At 38.9% G+C, this 22,983-nt stretch overlaps 3 protein-coding genes and 2 non-coding genes across 5 annotated transcripts; all 5 read right to left on the bottom strand.

Moving 5' to 3' along the window:
- Positions 1-1,412: 1,412 nt before the first annotated feature.
- Positions 1,413-8,454, bottom strand: bicdl2l (bicaudal-D-related protein 2-like). The gene is made up of 6 exons (XM_055051463.1): positions 7,434-8,454; positions 6,184-6,303; positions 5,952-6,110; positions 4,252-4,334; positions 3,997-4,117; positions 1,413-2,422 (listed from the first exon to the last, which is right to left on the bottom strand). The coding sequence occupies exons 1-6, from the start codon at positions 7,926-7,928 to the stop codon at positions 2,039-2,041; spliced, it is 1,362 nt and encodes a 453-aa protein (XP_054907438.1). The 5' UTR covers positions 7,929-8,454; the 3' UTR covers positions 1,413-2,038.
- A 2,970-nt stretch (positions 8,455-11,424) lies between these two features.
- sumf2 (sulfatase modifying factor 2) lies at positions 11,425-14,987 on the bottom strand. Its single transcript, XM_055051462.1, has 9 exons — positions 14,890-14,987; positions 14,671-14,818; positions 14,473-14,587; positions 13,795-13,839; positions 13,575-13,725; positions 13,209-13,264; positions 12,648-12,732; positions 12,396-12,537; positions 11,425-11,926 (listed from the first exon to the last, which is right to left on the bottom strand). The coding sequence occupies exons 1-9, from the start codon at positions 14,942-14,944 to the stop codon at positions 11,839-11,841; spliced, it is 885 nt and encodes a 294-aa protein (XP_054907437.1). The 5' UTR covers positions 14,945-14,987; the 3' UTR covers positions 11,425-11,838.
- A 466-nt stretch (positions 14,988-15,453) lies between these two features.
- Positions 15,454-22,488, bottom strand: cct6a (chaperonin containing TCP1, subunit 6A (zeta 1)). Its single transcript, XM_055051461.1, has 13 exons — positions 22,246-22,488; positions 21,669-21,732; positions 20,740-20,874; positions 19,811-19,984; positions 19,305-19,408; positions 18,949-19,219; positions 17,826-17,908; positions 17,174-17,270; positions 16,945-17,092; positions 16,290-16,423; positions 16,018-16,120; positions 15,865-15,937; positions 15,454-15,789 (listed from the first exon to the last, which is right to left on the bottom strand). Exons 1-13 carry the CDS (start codon positions 22,380-22,382, stop codon positions 15,717-15,719), a joined length of 1,596 nt encoding a protein of 531 aa, XP_054907436.1. The 5' UTR covers positions 22,383-22,488; the 3' UTR covers positions 15,454-15,716.
- LOC129373665 (small nucleolar RNA SNORA22) lies at positions 16,475-16,610 on the bottom strand. Its single transcript, XR_008607393.1, has one exon. It is a non-coding gene; the product is annotated as a small nucleolar RNA SNORA22 (small nucleolar RNA).
- On the bottom strand, positions 21,007-21,143 carry LOC129373664 (small nucleolar RNA SNORA22). Its single transcript, XR_008607392.1, has one exon. It is a non-coding gene; the product is annotated as a small nucleolar RNA SNORA22 (small nucleolar RNA).
- Positions 22,489-22,983: the final 495 nt, after the last annotated feature.

Genomic DNA, 22,983 nt, shown 5'->3' with positions numbered 1-22,983 from the left:
TTAATTTCAGTCTCCTCGGGGTCAATGCTCCAGTAGTGAAACTGCCACATGTGAGAATAAGCAGGGTGTTGTTCATTTATTTGTATGAGCCTCTTATGTCAAGAGGTCGTTTGCTTCTGTAAAACTTTAATAAGATTCTATAACGATGTTCAGTAGACTTTTAGATTGGCAGCTGGGTTGCCAGGTCTGTATGAATTAACATTTAAAGCACTAAATGTTTACTACAATCAGTGTTTTATGTTTGTTTTGAAAAGAGAAAAAGACTAAAAAAAAAACTCAGATTAAATTATACTGATTTAAATTATTTTTATAAACCCCAACGATTAAATCCTCCTGCAGGATGGATTTGTGTTGTGGCACAATTTAAGAGATTGTCAGGGGGACATTTGAATGCAGATTTTGTAGTTTAAAACTATTTAAAAAGAGAGCTGTCCGCCAACGTGTTTGAAGTCTGTAATGATTTGGTTGGGATTGTATTCTCTGACGTGAGCATGCCTTTTCAGCTGTTACCTTTCTGTGCTGTGTGCATCTTTGTTTGTTCAACATGTTCCCACAGTGGAGGCACTTACTCTAAATAATGGAAATATATCAATTTTAAATGTTCACTAGATCCATATAGAAGTGGATTATATATAAATATATTTAAATTGCTGGAGATATTATACAATAAAATGTCTAAAACCTGTAAAAATGTTGAGCTTTTCAGTAAAAATGTATTTATTTACACCAAGTTGTAACTGTACTTTTAGGTTCTTTACATGTTACAGTATTCAGTGATGGTTTGCACATAAATAGCAACAGATCCAACATGTTTTCCAACAGAAAATTCATTATCAAGCTGCTTGAATCTCTTTACTTTTGGTTTTGACAAAATTATCTGGAGATTAAAATTATTCTTATTTTTTTTCTTCAGTTAGACAGAAAAGTCAGACACTTAGGAATCCGACTCTCTTCTGGCCTGTGAACACACCATACTTTAAGCTAACAACACCCTTCAGTGTGTATGCTATTGCAGAGGGAAGACTTGGTCCTTTTCAGCATCGTTATTTTTTTTAAATGAAGTCAGAAGAAGCGCCGATGTTAGAAGCCGTTTCATGAAAACTGATTTTTGTCTTTCATTTCCTACTTACTTGCTTCAATAAGCAATAATTTATCAAATCTTTTCATAGTTGCTTCACTGAAATGTGATCTTCTAATAAATATTATATTTGAGCACCAGGTGGCTCTGAGTTATTTAAACACGGGTCACAATCGGTCATTTCATTGGACTTGACAAGCAAAAAATATCACTTTTCATTGCTTGAACCACAAAGTATGAAAGTATTTTTAAGCATTTTTAATTATTTCTGTAATTTTTATCAAAATTACATTATTGATAAAATACCCATTTGTTAAAGTTCTTGTCAATAAAATAAAAGAACAACAGTTCCTTTTATTCAGAAACCATAAAATGGTCATAATAGCAAAACCGTTTTTCACAAACACCAACACGGCGGATTCTCCACTTACATCATCAATAAATAACGAAGACTGAAAAACATCCTGAACGCTCTAGTTTGTAGCTTACACGGTTTGTTGATTTGTGATTTTGAGTTGGAAAAAAATTAATTCAGATTAACTAAAACTCTAAAAAGTATCAGAAGTTGTTCACATTTCTAATAGGTTGTAACTGGTTGTGCATATATTACTTTACTGTTTGATAAACAAGACTGCAGAAAAATATGTGCTTGTTTTTTTCATATTAGTTCATTTTGTTTGTGCTGACAACACTTCAAGAACCCCAATATGCAGCGAGAGCAAGATCGAGTAAATAAAAGAAACCATAGAGTCTAAATATAAGAAACTGTTGTCTAAATATTTCTCTACTCCTGGAGAATGTCTCCTCTTCCAACCTGAGTCACATCAAAACGAAAAGCTCAGCAGATTCATGTGAGTCTTTCTGGACTCCCATCACTGACCAGTCAAACCAACAATAAGCAGCACGTTTGTAATTCATGAGTCTTTACAAAGATCCAGTCTATTAAATGTCCTGACGGCTTCAGTCGAGTGAAACCGCCTGGAAGCCGTCGTCTGCCCTGCCCCACTCCCTCTCCTGCTCGGCTGCGTCCTGCTGCCCGAGGCGAGGCCTGCTCTTCTTCAGCTTGTCCCGCCAGGTGCGCGTCCCGCCGCTGGGACCAGCAGCGAGCGGAGAGGCGGGTATGCTGGGAGTTAAAGGGGGAGAACTGGCAGATTTGTTCACAAAGATCTGGTTGGAGTTGGTGGTGGGAGGTGCAGGTGACGTGTAGAGGAAGTTGAGCGGGCGCTGGATGGGAGGCTGCTTGTTTCTCCGCAGGAGGCCCTTGCGAGAAGCCTTATTCTGGGCCTGCTGCTCCGCCAGCTGCTGGCTCAGCACCTGCTGCTGGAGGAGACGCTGAAAGTCCTCCTGAGGAGAGCCGGGAGAAAAAACAGTTAAGAGCCTCTTGTATCAAGCGGTCGTCTGCGTCTGTAAAACTAACGGGAAACGGATTCCACATCACATCCACAGACATGAATACAGTCACATGCTTCATGTTTAGGTTGTCGAAGTCAAGACAGTGAAAAACACTTTGCTTTCAAGTTTTCCATGTTAAATTACTAATGAATATCATAATCCCATACTGATGTAGTTTTTCTGTGAGGGGTACATTTTATTAAAATTATACTTTCTGTTGTCTATCTTGCTTTTGAAGGTGAAATATAAATTGATGATCTTCTCATTTAATGTTTTTTTATGTTAAATATTTTTTCAGTGCATGAGTGTAAAGGCAATAATCAATAACAAATGATAATGCTGTTCTCTTTGGTGAATGAATAACTAACTGGGTGTTCTCAGACACACCTTCATGAAAAACAGTGACTAAACATATTCTTCTCAAACTGCCATGCAGAAGATGAATGAAAACTTATCATGTCAAGATTCTCATGTTACTCATGTTGATAAAAAAGAATTGAAAGGAACATTTTTACACATTTATAGCATTAAACCTGGATTATTCAAAGTGTTTAGGGAGGATGTTGGTGAATTGAAACACAGCCTGCATGAATGTTAAACTGGTCCAGCAGCAGATTGACTCACTGATATTAGAAAAATGGACAAAGTTGTAAATGTTTTACGCCTCGAAGAGCAAAAAGAGAAGTTTAGAGTCGAAGCAAATCTATCTTTTTAATAAGCCCTTTTTAAATAATTGGCCCCCATAAAGACATGATTTGTTGTCTGCTTTGTTTTGATCCATTCCATAAAAAGCACAAAAGGTTTGAGTTGTAACATGACAAAACCAAAAAGGGTTTAATAGCTACGCTATGGAACTATTTTAGAGCCATAAAGTTTGTTCAAAACAACAACAAAAATTCAAACTGAAAAGTTTTGAAACACAAAGTTTGACACTGAAGAAAAAAAGATTTTAAACTGAAAAATGTTAAACTACTTCAACATTTTTTGTCAATTTCAGATTTTTTTTTCTTTTGAACAAACTTTATGGCCTCAGTTTAGCTCCATACTGTCCCATCAGCTGGAAACGCATCTCAGAGTCTTGCTAAAAAGTCTTGTTGTAATTACTTCATATCATTATTTGGAATTAAAAATTAATCCATAACTAGTTTCATACAATAGCTGTTCATAAAATATCTGTTGGTATGGATTTTCTGGAGCTGTGGACTCAGATCTGTGCTGTGTGTTTTCACTACATGGTGCAGGAAGCTCAGCGCAAACAGGGAGAACAAAACCCTGAGGCAAAATACCAGCTGCTGCTAATGAGCTTCAGATGCTCATTGCAATGTAAATTAGTTTTAAGTGGAGTTTCTGCCTGCGTCATTTATCTCCTGACCTGGCCTTTGTTAAAATCTTCTACGTCATTTTGTTTCTGTTCAACATTTCCAGGCTTTTCTTGGTGAGTTTCACGTTTTACTCTCTGTTGACTTTAGTTCTGTGTTTACCCAAAGAACACACCCTTCCTCTACTTCTGCTGCACATTGGTTTACCTTCCAGGCCTCCAGCTCCAGCGACAGCTCCAGACGTTTCTGTGCCGCCTCCAGCAGCTGGTTGTTCAGCGCCATCATCTCGTTCTTACTCCGCAGCACCTCGCCCTCCATCGCCTTCTTCCTGTGCAGCAAAAACAGAAGAAATGAATCACTCCTTAGAATAGATTTACGGCTTTCAGCTTCCCTTTTTTGCCTGAAGTCTTGATTTGTGGAAAAACAAAGAAAAGTAGTGCGACACGTTGTGTGAGAACTCACTTCTCTATGGCGTCGTCTCTGTCCCTCAGAGCCTGCTGCAGGACAGCGCTCTCCTCTGCTCCACTTGCTCCAGGTTTTGAATCCTGGATGGAGAATCAACCATAAACTATAAATCAACCATAAATTATAAACTCAGTTCAGTTTAAGTTATTTGTTTCTTATTTGAATTAGTTGCAGTTCCCTGCATCTACTCCTCCTGCGGTTCACACATCCGACATCAACAATGTGTGACACAACATGCATAGATCACATGGCAACACTTTATGACAACATATAAGAATCATTGTGAATACGAAAACAGAAACAAAAAGAGCACATTACAGCCAGAACAGATTCAACATTTTCCAGAACAAACAAGGAATTTTCTTAGCTACAAAAATCTAAAAATTACAAGAAAAATCTCAACAATTTTGAGATTAATCTCAGAAATTTTCTAAAAAATAAAAAACAGGGAAATAACTGAGTTTCTAAAGGCAAATATTTTCAACTTTGAAAATATCTACAATATGTTTAATCTAGAAAATTCCTGAGATTTCACTCAAAATTTCTGTTTTATCTCAGACATGTCCTGGTTCATTCTAAATCATTTCTGAGATTTTTGTCATAAATCTGCTTTTCCTAAATAAAACGGCATCAAAGAAAGACAATCAACTCTTGACAAAAAAGAGAAAACTGGGTTTCTAAGAAAATGGCCTCTTATCAGTTATTTGTTAGTTGATTGATAAGAGCACTTAACTTTAGATTGTCGACAACTTGCATCACTGGTTTGGAGTAAAATCAAAACCCAGTTTATGACTTTCTCTTCAATAATTGACGCAGAGCAACAAGAACCTCAGATACTTTCAGACGTAAACTTGTCAGACCACATGGCTGAGCTTAAGCCCCGGGGTGGAGTCCACATCTCAGCGATTTCAGGGAACAAAGCTTCACCACATCTCAAATAACAGAAGAAGCTTCAGGGGAAATTTTGAGGACGATTTTGATGCCCTGCCGAAGTGGCTCAGTTGGGTCTTAATAACTTGTTTAAAGGAATAAGAGCCAAAGATGCTTTGTGGTTGTTTTGGGGTTTTTTTACAAAAATTTCTTCTGACCTCCTATTTTTTTATTCTGTTTGTTCTACCATTGATGTTTTAAAAAATATACAAAATGATTTAGAAGTAAATAAAAGAGAGAAGTTCAAATACATGGTGAGAGTAAAAATCCTTCCTGAAGGTGAAGATATATCACAGATTTCAAAAGAAAATAAAAACACGAGGCTGGAGATAATATGGGAAATAGCGCCCCCTTCACTTCCGGAGTGCAATGATCCCATTTCCAGTATGGAAATGCTCCGTCCTGCCCCTTTCTGTTTGCTGCAGGAGGTGTACTTGCAGCCCTGGGGGACAATAATGAGGATTAAATTGTTAATATACTGGCTCCGTGTGACGTTATTGCGCCCCCTACTGTGCATGTTCACTCTTGAGATCAGATATGTGGCATATTTGGAAGTGGGATCAACCAAGGCAGAAAACTGGATAGGATTTCACAAAAAAAAATCAGAATTGTGTGAAATTGTCCTTAGAAGTTTTCCTTCCAAAAAGACAATAATTGTTGGTAAATTTAAACATTGCTTAAAACCCGACCCTGATGATGGAAACCTTTAAGAAGAATGAATGAATACATGGAGAGTGAACAAGTTCAAGGCAGGGTGTGGTTCTCACATGCTTGGTATGGCTGATTGCCAGCTGTCGTGCCACATTCTTCAGCTCCGCTAGGGCAGAGTCCAGGCGGCTCTCCCCGCCTCGCGGCTCGGTTCGGCCGGATTCTGACGCTATCAGCGGCTGCAGCAGCCTTACGACCGACAGAACCTCGTCTGTGACCTGCAATAAAGATCAAACTGATGTTATAAAGAGCTTTGCGGAGGAATGTCCCGGCTCTGGTCATGAGCCTCACCCTCTCTCGGTTCTGGCTCCAGCCCGGTCCGTCGGTGCTTCCCTGCAGTTTGTCCACCTGAGCCTTTAGCTTGATGCTCCTCCTGCGCGACAGCTCCACTTCCCTGCGGACTTCTTTTAGCTGTCAAGCAACGAAACGACACTCAGTTTAAGCATGTTAGCGAGGCATGCAGGTACTTACTGTCCAGGAGGACGAAAAAAAATCCAACTTCATGACATTTTAACTATGTAAACAGAAACTTACATCCCCGAGTTTCTGAGTGAAACTATGCAATTGTACTGGCTCATAAACAAAAACTGGTACCGTAATACACTGAAGACACACCATTATGCAAATATATTTATAAAGGACAAAACAGTTTTTTTAACAGAAATGTTTTTTACAGGTTTACCTCTAGAAACCTGTAAGCAAAGATCAAATCATATTTACTGCAGCATCTGTTTTCACTTTCTAAATATTTTATGTAACTCCTGAAAATATTAAAGGGCTGCAGCAGCAAGTATCCCTTGGAAATATTAACCATAATTATTATTATAGTACATTTATTTGTGGGTGAAATAAGATTAAACAAGCAATAAAACACAACAGATAGTAGAATAAAGTTAAAAGATCATTTAAAACAAAACTACTGAGCCTTAACATAAATGTCTTGAGTCTTAATTGAAGAGGTGCAGGTCAGAGGTCAATCTGAGTTTATTTCAGTGTCTACACTGCAAAAATATTAATGAGTATTTTTGTCTAGTTTCTACTGCAAATATCTTAGTACATTTAACATCAGATGAAAATAACTTTTCAGCAATATACAAGAGCTTGGTTTAAGCAAATTATTCCTTAATAATGATTAAAAAGTACTAATTATAGAAGATTATTTCATGTATAACAAGATATTTTAAGTGAAATAATCTGCCAGTGGAGCTAGTACTTTGTCATCAATATTAAAAAATAATTGACTTAAATAAGCTTCTATTTCTTGCTGAAAAGTTACTTCTAAGTTAGTTTGTCTTATTTAAAGTATAATAAGATATTTGCAATAGAAACTCGACCAGAAAAACCTGGTAAGATTTTGTGTTTTTGCAGTGTTCATAATGTTTGATCAACTGTCGATTTTATGGTGAATTCTTTGTAATTTTGCTGCTGAAATATACAAATAAACATGATTGATTGATAAAAAGAAATTTAGCGTATTTCAAATCACACAAACAAACTAAAGCTATAAATGAGGATGAGTCTGAACCCGCGGTGAGACTCACCGTGTCGGAGACGTGTGTCAGCGTCCTGCGCCTGCCGAGCGGCCTGCCGGTGCTGATCAGGTCCGGTAAGGTTTTGTCACCATAGAACCTCTGGAAGGGGCTATCTCCCGGACCGGGCCCGGCTCCAGCCTTTAAGGAGTCCATCGAATCTTCTGACGGCAGCTCGCTTGGACTGTCCGTCTCCTCGGACTGAGTGATGCTGCGGCTGTCGCTGGCCTCATCCTCGTCTTTCACGTTCAGCTCAAAGTTGAAGCAGGAGTTGATGAAAGGCATCATATCAGAGCAAAGCCCCTCGTCGGTACTGCTGCGGATCAGATGCTCTTCTGGTTCCTCCGGGTCCATCTGTGGTTCTGGTTCTGACGGGAGGACCGTCGGTGTGTATGATGTGGGTTTCCTCTCCTCCAGTCTGCACAGGGAGGAGTGAAGCAGGTCGCTGGAGGCCAGCCGAGGCCTCAGCCGCTCGTTGAGCTCCGAGAACGGTTTGGAGTAATCCATGACGACTCCGAGAGAGGAAGACCGTCTGAGGAAGACTGTCTAAGAAAGACCGTCTGAGGAAGACTGTCTAAGAAAGACCGTCTAAGAAAGACCGTCTGAGGAAGACTGTCTGAGAAAGAGTGTCTAAGAAATACCGTCTGAGGAAGACCGTCTGAGGAAGAGCTGCAACAGGTGGAAAACAAAGACTTTAACGCCGGGAGGAGGGAGGAAGGAGAGAGCAAGGCGGTCAGAATGTGACTGAACCAGACCTACCTGATCGCCGCGCGTCGTTACAGGATCTAACATGACATGATGTGACATCACAGGAGGCTGTGGCTTCACGCAGCCTGTCTGGGCTTTCTTCCTCTTTTCGATTGCTACACAAACTCGTGACGCAGAGACATACCAAAGCAGCAGAGAAGCGGAGAGGGCGCGGCTTCTGATGCTTAACACAATGAAATCATGTAATCCTGACGCAGGACACCTGACTGCTGCTGGAGCCAAACATCACTGCAAAAACACTGAATCCTGCAAAGTGTGTTTGCTCCGGTTTCTACAGCAAATATCTTAGTTCACGTAAACATACAAGTAACTTTTCAGCTCATTTTAAGTAAATAATTCCTTAATATTGATGAAAAGTGCTGGTTACATTGGAGGATAAATTCTCTTATAACAATACATTTTTCCCATCGTATAAGTGAAACAATTTGCAAAAAAAAAGGTGATTTTTCAAAAAATATTAAGACGTTTCTGACTTAAAATAGTTTCCATATCTTACTAAAAAGCTACTTTTGACTTAGTTTTGTCTTATTTCAAGTGTACTAAGATATTTGCGTTAGAAACGAGACAAAAATACTTGGTAAGATTTTGTGTTTTTTCAGTGATGCAGATAAAAACACTGATAAAAGAGACACTGAGTGGAATAACTTACTCAAAGGAAACAAATGCTTTTTATAAACCAACACACACGATTAGTCATTGGTCTATTTTTAGTCTGAAAAGTTCTTGGGGAAAAACCAGATATAGTCATTACTTATAGAGGATGGAGGTTTTAGGTGACAAGACTCCAGCAGAGATGAGTCAACAACCAACGCAGAACTTTGATGCTTTCTGTGGCGGCTGCTTTATTCTCATCTCAAAACATAAGTTTTCTTTCTTTTTACTAAACACACAATTCAGATAATTGAGTGTATTAGCCTGTTTTTAATTTTGGTAAATTAGGACACAGGTCAAAGATGTGGCTTCTAAAAAACTGTGTGAAATGAAAACATTTCCTTCTGATCTTTTGATTGCCAATGTTTTCTCCTCTAACAGCCAAACTAGTTTAAAACTACATATGAAGGCATTAAAATATTATTTATTTTTGCAATTTATTTAAAAACTCACACAGAGTATGTGTTTATATCTGATAATTTTGATAATAATCGCTTATAGCTAATGAAAATCCAAAATTCAGCCCAATAATAAAAAAATATGGGTAAGCCCTTCAAGCTTACTGCTAATGATGATGGTGGCCCACTGGCAGAATGTAGAAAAGTTGAGTGGAAGGAAGACGTGTGCAAAGACAAGAGGAGGTATAGTAATAATTATATTAAGAATAATAATATAAACTTTTGAATAAGTTTAATTTTATTTGGAAATAAAAGTCAAAGTAGGAAGGAACTGAACCCACTTGAGGCTTGTTGTGAAGTTTCCACGATGAGTAATGATTTGGGATGTTAAATCACCTTTCTGTGTTGATTCACTGTATTTTGTCAAGTCTTAGTTCTTTATTTTATTAGGAAACTTTGGATTATTTTATGCTTTCTGATGCTTTAAGCTATATGAAGATGCTGATTTCATTTTTCGACCTCAGTAACTGAGAAAAAGTGTTGCCTGCTTTCCCTGACAGGGCTTAAAAATATAATTTCTGATTTTTTTTATGTCATATTCTATTTCTGATTATAATCCATTTTTTCTCACTTTATGTTCTAAAAAATAATTTACCAATGACAGGCAATATTGTCAAAAAGTGGCTTTAATCTTAAGACTTTTTATTTAATTATGACTCAAGAATAAAGTCAGAATATTAGCAGGATAAAGATGTAATTTTGCCAGAAGAAATTACGCTTGAATAATTATTGTTTTGTGTTGGAGTTTTCATAAATTTGCTACTTCATTCTCCAAATTTTACAGCTTTATTCTATTGCTATGGGTGTTATTTTGTATCGTTACAACTTTAGATTCACTTTTTAAAATGTACACTCTTACATTTCATTGCAGAGTTCACCTGACTCCAAACTCCAAATAAATAGAAGCTGTATAGCAGCTTATCAGACAAGATGGCGGCCGGGAGTGTGATGACATCACTCAGACTGAAAAAATAAATCCAGATTTTCTAAAAATTGAATCAAAAAAACCAATTTATCAATTTCACCTGACCTAAGTCCACTCTTTACTGATAGATGACCAACAATGCAGAGGGTCGTCTCCATGCCACTGTGCACCGATGCAGTAATAAAATAAAACTCAGGCTCTACAGAACATACACAAACACGTCTGTTTTAAAATCCCCCATAATATTCAAACTTTTAGAGAAATCGATCAGCTGCAAGTCGCAATCTTCAATAAAAGAAAACAAACTTTGCATGCTTTTCATGAGCTCAGCCAAACTTTGTGAGCAGTGACTCAGAAGGATGAAGAATATTGCGTTCTCCTCTCCTTCAGGTATTTATTTGCTGCTCCGTGTCGAAACAGACAACAGACCCGTTTCTGCTCTGAGAGAGAGAAACCCGACCACAACATCGACACCTTAAAGATGAAACATCGGGCTCCACCTCCGCTCCAGTGAAACGAGGATTCAACTGGTTTCCATCAGTTTAACTGAAGGTGGGAGGAGGCGAAACACCTGGTTGCCTAGCAGCTGATTAGGACATAAAACCACAAATTGTCTTGACGTTCAAACCGATTAATTGGTGTTTGGAAACTAATGAGACGGATCAAGTTATTTGGGTTATTGGGTCAGTGGATTTGTTTTGGAGAAGCTAAAGATTTTTTTAAGACAAAGATCTAATCAAGCATGTTTACTTTCTGCATTAAAACCAGAGTTTAACTTTCAACGCATCCCCACTAATGAACATGAAAACCTGAATCTAGGGCAGGTGGTTTCACATGCAGATAAATGTCTGCGGCTCCATTTAGCAGAAACTCTGCAGACGAGTTTCAGTCAGGAACTGTGGAGGTGCAGACTCACCCTGTTACATGCAACATGCTGGCTGCTTCGTTTACCGGCGGCACGATTGGCAAATTTCCTCGATTGCTTTTCTGGGATTAACAAGTGTTTACATAATCAGCTTTTATCCTGCTTGCCTTGTCTAATGAAAAATAAATCACATTTCCCTCCACAGTGACTTCAAACAGAGACTTGATACTTAAACCAAGACCAAACTTCTCAAAATGAGTCAATTCCCACGAGAAAGTGAGGAAGGAGCCAATGAAGAGGTTTGGGTTTCTGTGACTAAACTAAAGCCCTGATTTGGTCTCTTCTCACGTAAATAACTCAACAAAGAGAGATCTCAGCGTGAAGAGGAAGAGTCCCCTTTCTGTTATTCAGGGAATTAATTAAGTTCATGTTTTTGACTCAGGAGATAAGATGTTTCTATGTTGCAAACAAACTCAATTAGAAGCAGTGAGTTTTATTTCTTAAGTGTTTATTTGTTGAAATTGAGTGTAGAAAGAAGTTTCTCCATAGGAGAGAATATAGTTGCTTCACAAGTGTTCAGACTTCCTGGGCCCCCGTCATGGTGGCCCTCGGTGCTTCGACACAAAAACAACTGGACTTCTTCCAAAAGCAGTGAAAAGAAATCCAATTCCTCCCTGTCAGAGCCCTGAATTTAAATCATTTCCTTCCATTTACTGTGACTCAAAATAATGAAAAATAAACAGCTTGTTGCTATAGTTCAGCTTTGTCTTTCTGTCCCAAACTGGCTGCACACCTGAAGCTCAGGTTATCGGAGGCGGAGTCTGGGGTGTTTCCCATCCTGAAACACACAACCAGAACCATCTGGCCTGAAGCATCACAGTCAGAGCTGTTTTCCTCCTGCCTCCCAAAGACACATCAGACTGACATAACACCCTTCATAGATGTTTACGACTGTTGTCAGGAAGTGCAATGACATTTTTAATGCAAAATTGCTCAAAAAGTTTAGTTAAAAGTCTATTAAAAAAGTCTATTAAATTCTTTGAAAGTGTCATTATTTATGACAACAGCCATAAACATGGAGCTTCATAAATGTTTACAACTGTTGTCAGGAAGAGTCATTTGGTAAATAAAGACATTTTCAATGTAAAGTTACATTAAAAGTTTATTAAAAATGTAAACTTTGCATTAAAAGTGACATTATTTACTGAATTGCACCACATTTACAAAACCTCCATCATGTTTATGAGAGGTGTTGTGTCAGTCTTCTTCAAATAAAATGTTATTGAATAAAAATAAAACCAACTCACCTGGTTGTGATCCGAGCCTTGTGATTGGCCGAGCCGTCCACTGTGTCGATCCAAGAGGCGCCGCGTAAAACGTAGGTGGGCTGAGCTGCCGGGAAGCGTGTGGACGTCCACTCCCACGTGTTTCCCATCATGTCGTACAGTCCTGCAGGAGCAGCCAACGCAAAACTAGATACTTATTGAACTTACTTTTTTGGCTGTAATTATAAAAATACTTTTGGTTTTTGTATTTTAGGTTAGCTAAGGCGCCATTACCGTAACTGTTCTGAGGAGGAAATGCAGCGACAGACGAGATGCCGTGATATCCGTCCTCAGCAGTGTCTCCGTCTGGAAACTGTCCCTGAAACACACACATCAGGAAACAGTTTTGCTTTAAAGAGACAATACTGTAAATGACAACAAATTTTCCTAAATAATAAATTGTCGAAGAAATTGTTGCGATAAATGACAAAATTGTCATTTTGAGACCATTTTCAAGAGTAAAAATAAAAACATTTAGCAGTGGTACCGAGAAACATTTTAGACATCCAAATACAACAATAATTAATTATGAAATCTCTGTAAACAAAATTGTATCACAAAAATTTAACAACCATTCAGCTTAGACAAGGAAAACAGGCAACAGAGGCAGGCAGTGCAGAACTTCATACCAACAATAGTGAGGAGGAGCATCTCTGACAATATTTACATTCATTTTAATTCATTATGCAATTTATTTATTTATTGTTTATTGTAGCAGGCTTACATGTTAACATAAAATTGCACAGAAGTTAGCATGAATGATTATATTTAAAAAATAAATGAAAACAATCTGACCTGCCACAGGTTGGTCCTGTTAGGCTGGAACTTGTTTCCCCAGGGATACGTCCGACCTGGGTCACACAAACCATTGACCAAAAGAACAAATAAGAAAATTATTAAAATTAAAAAAAAAAGTTTCCGTCTGTTAAAAAAAATACATTTATTATGTGTGATGTAACTGTCTTCCTTGACAGAAATTATTTATTTATGTCACCATCTGAAAAAAAACTGTTAATAAATATAGATTTAAATGTCTGATTATTTTACTAAACATCATATGTGAAACTACTAATAATGTTTTATTTATTGACTTGCAGTTCAGATTAACCAATCAAATGTGGGTCTATTATTCTGTGAGAGTCGATGTTCGGCGCCGTTTACCCTGCAGTCCTCCTCGAGCCGCCCACTCCCACTCCTCCTCCGTGGGCAGTCTGTGGCCTTTCCACTTGCAGAACTCCTGCGCATCATTCCAGCTCACATGAACCACCGGGAAGTCCAAACGCTCCAGAATACCTGAACCGGGCCCTGCAGGCTGAGCAGAGGCAAGGAGGAGCGAGGCTTGAGGAATACACTCAGCGGGAAAGAATAAAGTAAAACTTACCTGTCTCCAAAACGCTCGTTCTATCGGCAGCCACCAGGGGGCAGACTAGACAGTAGAGAAATGAAAATATCTTAAAACTGGGGTGTCCAAAGTGCAGTCCTGGGGCCATTTGTAGCCCACTGAATGATTCTGTGTGGCCCCAGACCACAACTCTGGAATGCAGCCTGCAAACCAAATGCAAATGGACATGACGTTTTATCCTTTAGAGAAACATTTTCAAGGAAAATTTAAATAAAACAATGATAACTACTGCACAACATATCTCTCATTAGGTTTCCCTTTTTATTTTATTTTGTTTTTTAAATGCCGCAACAAAAGTAGTAGTTCATTCCATGTTGTTCTTGTTGCTGAGCTTGTACTAAAAATGATCTTAACTTAAAAAGTATCTGATCCACCTTCTGCATTTATGAGCAGATAAAACATTTACAAATGTAACGAGAAGTTTATTTGTACAGTTTTATTTTAACTGATTAATTTACCTGGGAATTTACCCATAAGAAAAAGTCTTTGAGGCTAAATTTGTACCACTCTTATTTTTCAGCTGGGTTCACAAAAAAAATCATTCAGAGAGCTCCAGATGGCCCGCGGGCCTCACTTTGGACACCCCAAAGACAACAAGTGAAGCTGCAAAGTTTGCAAACCTCAGCTTTTGTGTCGCTGGTTGGATTTCATTCTCACCTCTATCCTCTGGGTCACTTTGCTCTTCAGTTCATCTGGAACAAAATCCTGAAACACAAAACTCCATCCAAACGTCTCAGCCTCGGTTTTATACTTCACTGCTCGCACAAAGTCTCTGTTGAGAGCAAAATAACTAACTTAGCACTGCATTAAGGAGATGTGTTGTCCAGCTGAATGTCTGGTTTGTTGGTATTTTACCTGAAAACTGAATTGGTGACCGGATATTTGTCTAATCTGAAGGGCAGCAGCTTCACCTCCCTGACCGGAGCCTCTCCGTCCCTGCTGTCCGCCGCTCTGGTTCCCATCTCCAGCCTTCCTCCCGGGATGTCCACCATCTCCCCGGCGGCTGCCACAAGGAAATCAGCCCCGCTCTGATAAAGGTTTGTTCATTCAGCACTTTGTAGGATGAGATCTTACCGAACTCTGGCAGGAAAACAACGGCAAACGCCCAGAAAACGGTTCTAACATGCATTTTATTTTGTTCCTTTTTCTTTTCTGCGACTCCAAAAAACCTGTGCGACGTAAGAAACGTTCCGTGTTCAAAGGTTCCGCTTAGCATAAGAAAAAAAATAACAGCCATTAGAATCTCACTAATTATAGAAAAGAAAAAGAAAATATTAGTGGTGTAAAGATGCACAAATGACTAAAAGAATTATTAATTTTATAAATACTTTTAAAAATCTTGTTCCAAATCTTAATTATGGACCATAAATATAAACTCTGATATTGTATGAAAGTCCATACACTAATATTACATAATCAGTTTATGATGACATACAATAAAGATGAATCAACTTAAAATCCTGCTCTACCTTCAATGTGACACAATCTGGTTGCATAAGTTAATCTAGTATTTATTTGATGAAACTATTTTAAATCTCACATTATGAAACAGTCAGCGCCTCTTTTGATGTGGATTATTTGTATCCTTAAAGTTAATTTTTAAATAAATTTTGTTTCAAAATAAGAAACAACCAAATCTTGCAAGCCAAGAACTTTTTAATGGGTAGAAACAGAACTGCAGATCAGTGCTTTTTAACAAAAATCGCATAAATAAACCAATCGTTCCAGAGAGGGGCACAAATCATGAAAACATGAGCAGGTGAACGATAATTTCTGATGCTAAGATGGCCGCCGCAGGTTTGCCATCGACTGGGGAGCTTCAGAGTGCCGAGAGCTGGGTGGTGTTGACTGAACCGTCAGGTAAACGACTATCACTGGAGGACAAACGCTGCTGCTCTTGCTTAACCTTTCAGAGAAGACAGGCCGGCTCGCATGATCTCATCGACCAGCAGGATGTTGCTGGCGATCACCGTGCTGTAAAACACAAAGATGCGTTAGAGACGGAGGAAACTCGTTCAGGATTGAGACATCTTAGAAGTGAATCCTCACCAGGAATGGAGAAGCTGCTTTTTCACACTGTAGTTGTCCCAAACTCCGGCCTCCCCGGCCACCATCGGCTCCCCTGAGAATAAAACAAAGGATTTCAGGTCAGAACAAGCTTCATCCTGAGCACAGCTGCACACAAAGCAATGTGATGATTACCGGTGCTGAGGTCGACTCCGACCAGCTGACCAGATTCTTTATACTCCGTCTGCAACTTCAGCAGAGTCTCCTGAGAGTCGTAGCCTGAGTTCTGGGCCAAAACCTGCAAATAAAGAAGAATAAAAAATAAATCTTTATACAGCATGAACTTAAAAAATAAAAACAAGCAGCTCACCTAAGAGTAAACACTTAAAACACTAACATTGTGCATCAGTGTTCACACAGGACAAGTAAATGATGTCATTTTAAGAGGAAAGGTCGACGGGGGTCACCTTGGGGATGACGAGAAGAGCATCTGCAAAGGCCTGGACCCCCAGCTGGGCTCGGCCTTTCACGTTGGGCTTGTGTTTCACCAGAGCGTCCGCCACAGCGACTTCAAACGCACCGGCGCCGGACACAACGCAACCTGAACACATTTTAAATTAAGCCTCAATTCTATAGAGTTTAAAGTCAGGGAATCTGTGCTGATCAGCTGAATACATGTAGGAGAGACATAACTCTCCTAATGCAGAGGAAAAGATCAGAGTTACTGTGGCACAGACAGAGGAGACCAGGAAGCGCCACCATGACGTCCCTGGGTGTTCGCTGTGCAAAAGGCTGTTCGTTTTGTATTTTAAAACATCAATATTACAATTAATATCAGCAAACTGAAGAGCCTCCAAAGCTACTTTTGACAAACTGTATGTCAGGGGTCTCAAACTGCAATTCAAAAATGATACAAATTTGACCCGTAGATGCAGATGAGATTTTTAATTTATAATCAGAGTAAAAATTGTTACCAAAATAACTTTATTGCACAGAAAAATGTAAAGTACAAATTTTGGCCAAAATGGTCAAACGTTCTGACTCTCCTGTTGTAACTGGTTCAAGTGGAAAAGCCTAAATTTAAAAGCTACATGTCTTATTTTATGTTTGTTGGTCTGTTACCGTCTTCGATGGCGTTCTTGACGGCCCGCAGGCCGTCCCTCACGGCGTCTTTGATCTGCGTCAGGGTGTGTTTGTTCGGACCTTTCACCAGCAGCGTGACGGACCGAGGGTTCCCGCACTTCTCAATGAACGTGTACTTCTCTTCCCCCTACAAACAGAAACAGATCGAAAACAGTAAAACATCTCTCTAAAAAGATTAAATGAGGAGGAATAAATTTGTTGTACTCACTAGTGTGTGTTCATAAACCAGCCCGGCGTTACCCAAACACTCAGGTGTGAGGTCATCCACGGAGTTCATAGCGATGCCGCCGCAGGCGAGAGTGAGCCTGAAAAATAAAAACACAACCAAGGTTTAAACTTTAAATATACAAACATGACACTCAAATTTTTCTCTGTAATTAACATTCTCAACTTTTCAGTGTCAAACAGAGACCTGGTTTGGGTTTTTATTATCTGTAAATTCAACAAATGATAAAAATCAACTTGAGTCAGCCTTATTTTAAAATTCATAATACTTTTACAGAGAGACGGACAGTTTGTGGAAAATCAGAAAAGCAGATTGGTGCATTTTTCTCCCTAAAACCAGCAGGAGGACTGAGTTCAAATCTAAGATGGTGGACACGTAAAAACACTCTCGCTCAGAAAAACTAGTAAATTTTATGATCTAAATGACGAAAGATAATTTTCACACAACTGTTCATAATTAGAAAATTGGAAAATCAAGTTCCATGTTTTTCAGGAACTCTGTAACATGTAAGGATCTTCAAACGCCCCACAGAGTGAAGGTGATAACCATCACTAATTATGTCAGGAAAAAACTTTACTATGTAAAAGTGCCAGAAGTTGTTCTAGTGAGGAAAGCATTCCTCTTACAGTCTTACCTCTCCATGTTCCTCCTCTTTGCTCTGCGCAGAGCGACGATTCCCTCCTTGGCCAGAGCGTCCAGGGAGAACGGATCGATACCCTGAGCAGGCAGAGAGAGGAGCCCCGTTTACCTTCGTTAATTAAACCAATTCATGCCTTGGTTCTGTTCTGATCCGCTGAGTACAAGCAGGACAGGAGCGACTCTCCTGACGTAGAGGTTCAGGTCAGTTACACAGAAACAAACCAGGTCCCTGGGTGTTCGCATTTAATCCCACTGAGTCAGGGGGGACAAAGTGTGGCTCGGGGGCCATTTGTGGCCCCAAATGTAATTCAGGAATGATACAAATTAAAGTAAATTTCTGTCTAAAAACTCAGAAATTTGAGACTAATCTCTTAAAATTTCTAGAAAAAACAAGGGCATTTATTAGGAAAAAAAACTAATTTTTAGAATAATTGTTTTTACAAAATAAAATGCAAACAAAAGTAATTTATTTGTAAATTTGGCAAAAAATTTTACATTTTTTTGTACAAAAAATTACATTTTTTTGTACAAAAAATTACATTTTTTTTTGTACAAAAAATTACATTTTTTGTACAAAAAATTACATTTTTTTGTACAAAAAATTACATTTTTTTGTACAAAAAATACGTCAAACATTTTCTAAATCTTTCCAAGCTTTCAAAAAAAATATTCTGAAATTTAGCACTAAATTTTTGGGTTTTTGATTATTGTAAAAAAAAATTGTACAAAAACAAGCCAGGAGTTTTGCTAGACAAAAAACAACAAACAGTTCTTAGATATCAGAAACTTCCTTCAAAAAAATCAAATATGGACATTTTTTAATTTAAAATGTGTTTTTTTTTTGTTGTTGTTGTTGTTGCATTATTTCTCAAATGTTTTCTGGAATTTTTTTAGATTAATCACAAAATTTCTGATTTTTTGGCAGAAATGTACTCATTATTTTTCTATCTACAATGGCCATCATCTACAATAAATATTGCTCTAATTTATTTGATAGTTTTTGGGTTTTTTGGTCAATGTTGCAAAAAGTTTGGACTCTAAGTGGATAAACATCATCAGACTGCAGACCATCATCGTCACCATGATGTTGCGATTTAATGGCGTTAAAACTCGTCTACCTTCTGGTTGATGACGACGAAGCCTTTGTCGTCGCTGGGACAGACTTTCTTCTTCAGGGCGATGATCTTCTGCACGCGCTCCTCGATGAACTTCCTCTCTGCGGCCACCAGCTTCTCCCGCTCCCCGGCGCTCTTGTAGAAGAAGCCAGAGTTGACCTCCGTTTTTTCGTACTCCAGAGAGACGTTGCAGGTCAGAACGTAGGCGTCCTCCACCCTCTTCTTCATGTCTGGATGTCTGGCGCCGTGATCCAGAACCAAACCTTTGATCAGTCTGGAATAAAACAGAATCGGGTTTTAGATTTCTCAGCGCTTTCGCTGCGAAGGCCTAATAAAAAAGTTTCTGTGTTAAAACTGACTGTGTGTCGCTCTCAGTCTTGTGCTTCATCTCCATGATTTCGACCATGTACAGGTCGATGGGTTCGTTGGGTTTGGAGATGGCGAGCACAGCATCCACCACAGCCTGGGGACAGAAACGCTGGATCAGCATTTCTTAAAATATTTCACTTCATTTTAATGTTTAATCATGTGAATAATTAGTTTGGAGCAAACTTAAACCTGGAGATTAGCATTTTCATTTTGATCGCAGTCTGACATTTTTTCCCAGTTGTAAAATGAATGCAAACATTTTGTGGAAACTACAACACTCTTCTATGTAAAAGCAGTGACAAAGTGAGGACTAAAAGTTTGTCATTTACACAATCAGTTAAATATAAAAAGTAAAACAAGGAGAAATGAGGAGGACCAAAGCTGCATCAAGACTTGAATGTGTGGAAATCGCTTAAAATTTAATAGTTTCACAGATTTCCAACATAGACAGAAAATCACCAAACTGGTTCATTGAAGCACAATCTAAATGCCTCACCTCAGTAAGCAGGTCTGCCAGCTCAGTGTGGACCTTGGTCCTCAGAGAAGTCCGGGCGACATTGACGAGCGTTTCTCTGTCCATTTCCCGAGTCACTTTCACTTCCTCCAGAACAGCCAGGGCTTTCTCTTTGGCTGCCTCGAAGCCTTCAGCGATTATTCTTGGATGAAGGCCCTGCAGAACCAAACCGGAAATTAGTTAAGAAACGTGTTCATCAAGACCTTGCTGACAGTTAGGAAGGTTTAGAGAATGTAGATTCTGCCCCCAACTCCTCCTGGAGGGCAAAAAGCTGTTAGCATTGGTTTTAGCTGTTAAGTCATCAATATAAAAGTAGTACTATATAAAACATACCTGCTATATAAAACAAAAAGGGACACAATGCTTTGATAATAATTGTCAACACTATGACAACTAGATAGCAAGGCCAGGAAAAACTTTTAAGAAAAAAGTAGAGGAGAGGAAAGTATTTCAGTTATGCTAGCTTGACTATGAAAACCTTAACATGTAGAAATGATGTGGAATTTGGTGTTTCAGTTCAGTCACAAAATAAAAAAGGCGAAATAAACACCAACTCTAACAGATCGTACAGCAGGTGTTTAAATTAGCTAGTCAGCCACCACTGAGTTAGCTTAGCTAATAGCATCAGTACCTAATTTACCACAGTGGTGATTGCAAAATATACATGAAGTCTAAAAACAGATGCATAATGCTGTTTTTTGTGTGGGAAATGTTTGAGTGTTTGTTTGGTAAAGCCTGACATGTAAAGTTGTGTTGTTGTCAGTGACTGGCAATGAGTTTCTGTGTAACGTAGCTGAGACAAAGAGCGAGAAAAAAGTGGCTTTGAGTTGTTCAACAGTTTTTCTGTGTTATTTTTGCATTTGCTGTGGTGTTGAACTTGGACATCGTCTCCTCATCCATCGAACGTTTACCTCTGAGACGTAGAGATCAGCCTGCTTCAGCAGCTCACCAATGATGAGGACGTTGGAGGTGGTGCCGTCCCCTGTGATGTCATCCTGCGCCGTGGCTACTTTAGCAATAAGTGACGCTGTTGGGTGTTGAATTTGCTTGAAACAGACAAAAAAAAAAGTTATTCAGTTTATAAACACCAAAATAAATCTTAATTATTTTTACTCCAGCTGGCATTAACATATCTTTTAAAAGTCTTGCAAATTAGTCTAAATAGTTACAGAGGTAAAGGTTATTCTGATTCGCTGAATACATGCAGGACAGAAGGAGGCTATCCTGATGCAGAGGTACAAATCAGAGTTACTGTAGCACAGACACAGGAGACCAGGGAGAGCCACTGTAGCATCCCTGGGTGTTCGCTGTGCACATTATTTATTTGATTAACCTTCAAGTTTTTCTCAAAGTGCTTTTCATTTAGAAACAGGACTAGTATTAGGAAGTTAACCCAAAATGACAGCTGCAGTATAGCTTGATTATCCCTAATGAGAACTAAAAGTCAATAACTTGATGAAATTTGTGTTTTAAAGATGTGAAGCTTTATATCGTTGCATGTTAATGAGTAGATTTACAACATTAATTTGATCCTGTAAACTACATTTGGATTGTTTAAAGTATTGCATTGATTTGAATAGGACGCAGAAGCAGAACAGGAGTCCTCCCCTAGTTGTATGGAACAGTTTATTCTAAGAGGAGCCATATTAATACACATGAAAATGCAATTTTGACACTTAAATGTTTACTGCTTTTCTCAATTGTTAACTTTGTATGTTTGTGTTTTTATGATGTAAAGCAGTTTCAACTGCTGAAACGTGCGATACAAATAAACTTGATTGATCAACACCAAGTGGATGAAGGTTTAGACGTGCAGAATAAACAGCATTTACTTCCTTACCATCTCGTGTAACAGGACATTTCCATCTTTGGTCAGCTTTATGTCTCCTGCACCAGATACCAACCTGCAAGTAGCAAAACAAACATTTAACATGACAGACGACTTTGTTTTATGCTGTCGTGTCTACAATAAATTATAAAGAAAAGAAACGTGCAGTCGGGTCAATGACGGAAGTCACAATTATATGGTGGGTTTTTAAAAACGTGTAATTAAAGAACAAAGCGCTAAATGTGATCTAATGGCGCTGAAATGAACACCAGTAAACTTTATAAGCACCGATTTAAGCTGCTAGCCTGAGCTTGGAGAGCGAGCCGGCTGATGCTAACATTAGCTTAGCAGTGTCCGCGCGGATGACTGGGCAGCGTGCAGTAGGAAACCCGTTACCCGGGTACACACGTGAGGCCTTGGTTAAAATAACGTATATGTGGTTTTTTGCTTTTTCTACAAGAGAGTAGAGGCTTTCAGTAGACCCATTGATTCGAGTCGTGAGGAAACAAACTTATGTCTAAGCGGTTTACCGGTAGCTAACAAATGTTAGCTAGCTAGCTACCGCACAAAGAGCCCCAGATGCACGCACATTTTCATGGTTCCCTTCGGTCCCAGATTGCTCCTCAGCACGTCCTGAAGACCCCGGGCGGCACTGATGTTAACCGCCAGGGCGGCCTGCGCTCTGGCCACCTCGGCTTTAGGGTTCAGCGCTTTAACGGCAGCCATGGTGGGGCAGTACAGCGAGCGAGTAAAGTTGAAAAGTCTCGCCGGCAGGGAGTTAGCGCTGCTCGGGCTCGGATAGCTACAGAAAGGAGGGTCTGCTTCCAGAAAGCTCCAACACGTGTTGCTGTGCTGCCTTCATGTTCCGACGGCAAGATAGGACATTCTAATTCCGGTTGATAAGTTTCTTATGGTTAAGTATTCATAGTGATTCGTGAAAAATAATTTACACCTCATCAACTTTGACATTTATGCCAAAATCTTAAAACTATTTTTGTATATGTATGTTACAGATTGACGTAAAAGCTACTTCTTTACTGAACAAAGAAGCTAAGTTTTTTAAAACTTGGCTTTTTTATGTTTTAAGAGGTTATTTTGATAAAATTTCAATTCATGGTGTGCATTGTTAACGGAACTTTAGCTTAATTAACTAAATCCTAATTTCCAATTTCATTAAATAATGAGCTTTCCAACCTTCTTTAAACTCACCTCGAGTCACACCCAAGGATTCTACTGATTGGTTAAACAATGGCACATGTGACCTTTAGGAGCATTAAGCAAGTCAGATTTTATGTACTGATGTGTTCAAAAAATAAACGAGGAAAAA

This window comes from Poeciliopsis prolifica, unplaced genomic scaffold (assembly GCF_027474105.1).
Source record: "Poeciliopsis prolifica strain line A6 unplaced genomic scaffold, Auburn_PproV2 SCAFFOLD033, whole genome shotgun sequence".
Taxonomy (NCBI): domain Eukaryota; kingdom Metazoa; phylum Chordata; class Actinopteri; order Cyprinodontiformes; family Poeciliidae; genus Poeciliopsis; species Poeciliopsis prolifica.
Note: the sequence above shows the minus strand (reverse complement) of the source record. Positions and strands in the feature narration are given on the sequence as shown.

What these genes read in the sequence shown, in the direction of transcription:
- bicdl2l (XM_055051463.1), bottom strand. Translation starts at nt 7,928, where the DNA reads ATGGATTACTCCAAACCGTTCTCGGAGCTCAACGAGCGGCTGAGGCCT. An exon ending in AGAGACGACGCCATAGAGAA is followed by an intron (nt 4,118 to 4,251) that starts GTGAGTTCTCAC and finishes TTTGCTGCACAG; the next exon opens with GAAGAAGGCGATGGAGGGCG. An exon ending in TGGAGCTGGAGGCCTGGAAG is followed by an intron (nt 2,423 to 3,996) that starts GTAAACCAATGT and finishes GGCTCTCCTCAG; the next exon opens with GAGGACTTTCAGCGTCTCCT.
- sumf2 (XM_055051462.1), bottom strand. Translation starts at nt 14,944, where the DNA reads ATGCATGTTAGAACCGTTTTCTGGGCGTTTGCCGTTGTTTTCCTGCCA. An exon ending in AACGAGCGTTTTGGAGACAG is followed by an intron (nt 13,726 to 13,794) that starts GTAAGTTTTACT and finishes GCCTCTGCTCAG; the next exon opens with CCTGCAGGGCCCGGTTCAGG. An exon ending in GGCTCGAGGAGGACTGCAGG is followed by an intron (nt 13,265 to 13,574) that starts GTAAACGGCGCC and finishes TGTGTGACCCAG; the next exon opens with GTCGGACGTATCCCTGGGGA.
- cct6a (XM_055051461.1), bottom strand. Translation starts at nt 22,382, where the DNA reads ATGGCTGCCGTTAAAGCGCTGAACCCTAAAGCCGAGGTGGCCAGAGCG. An exon ending in TCGTCGTCATCAACCAGAAG is followed by an intron (nt 17,909 to 18,948) that starts GTAGACGAGTTT and finishes CTGCCTGCTCAG; the next exon opens with GGTATCGATCCGTTCTCCCT. An exon ending in CTCTTCTCGTCATCCCCAAG is followed by an intron (nt 16,121 to 16,289) that starts GTGACCCCCGTC and finishes CTTTATTTGCAG; the next exon opens with GTTTTGGCCCAGAACTCAGG.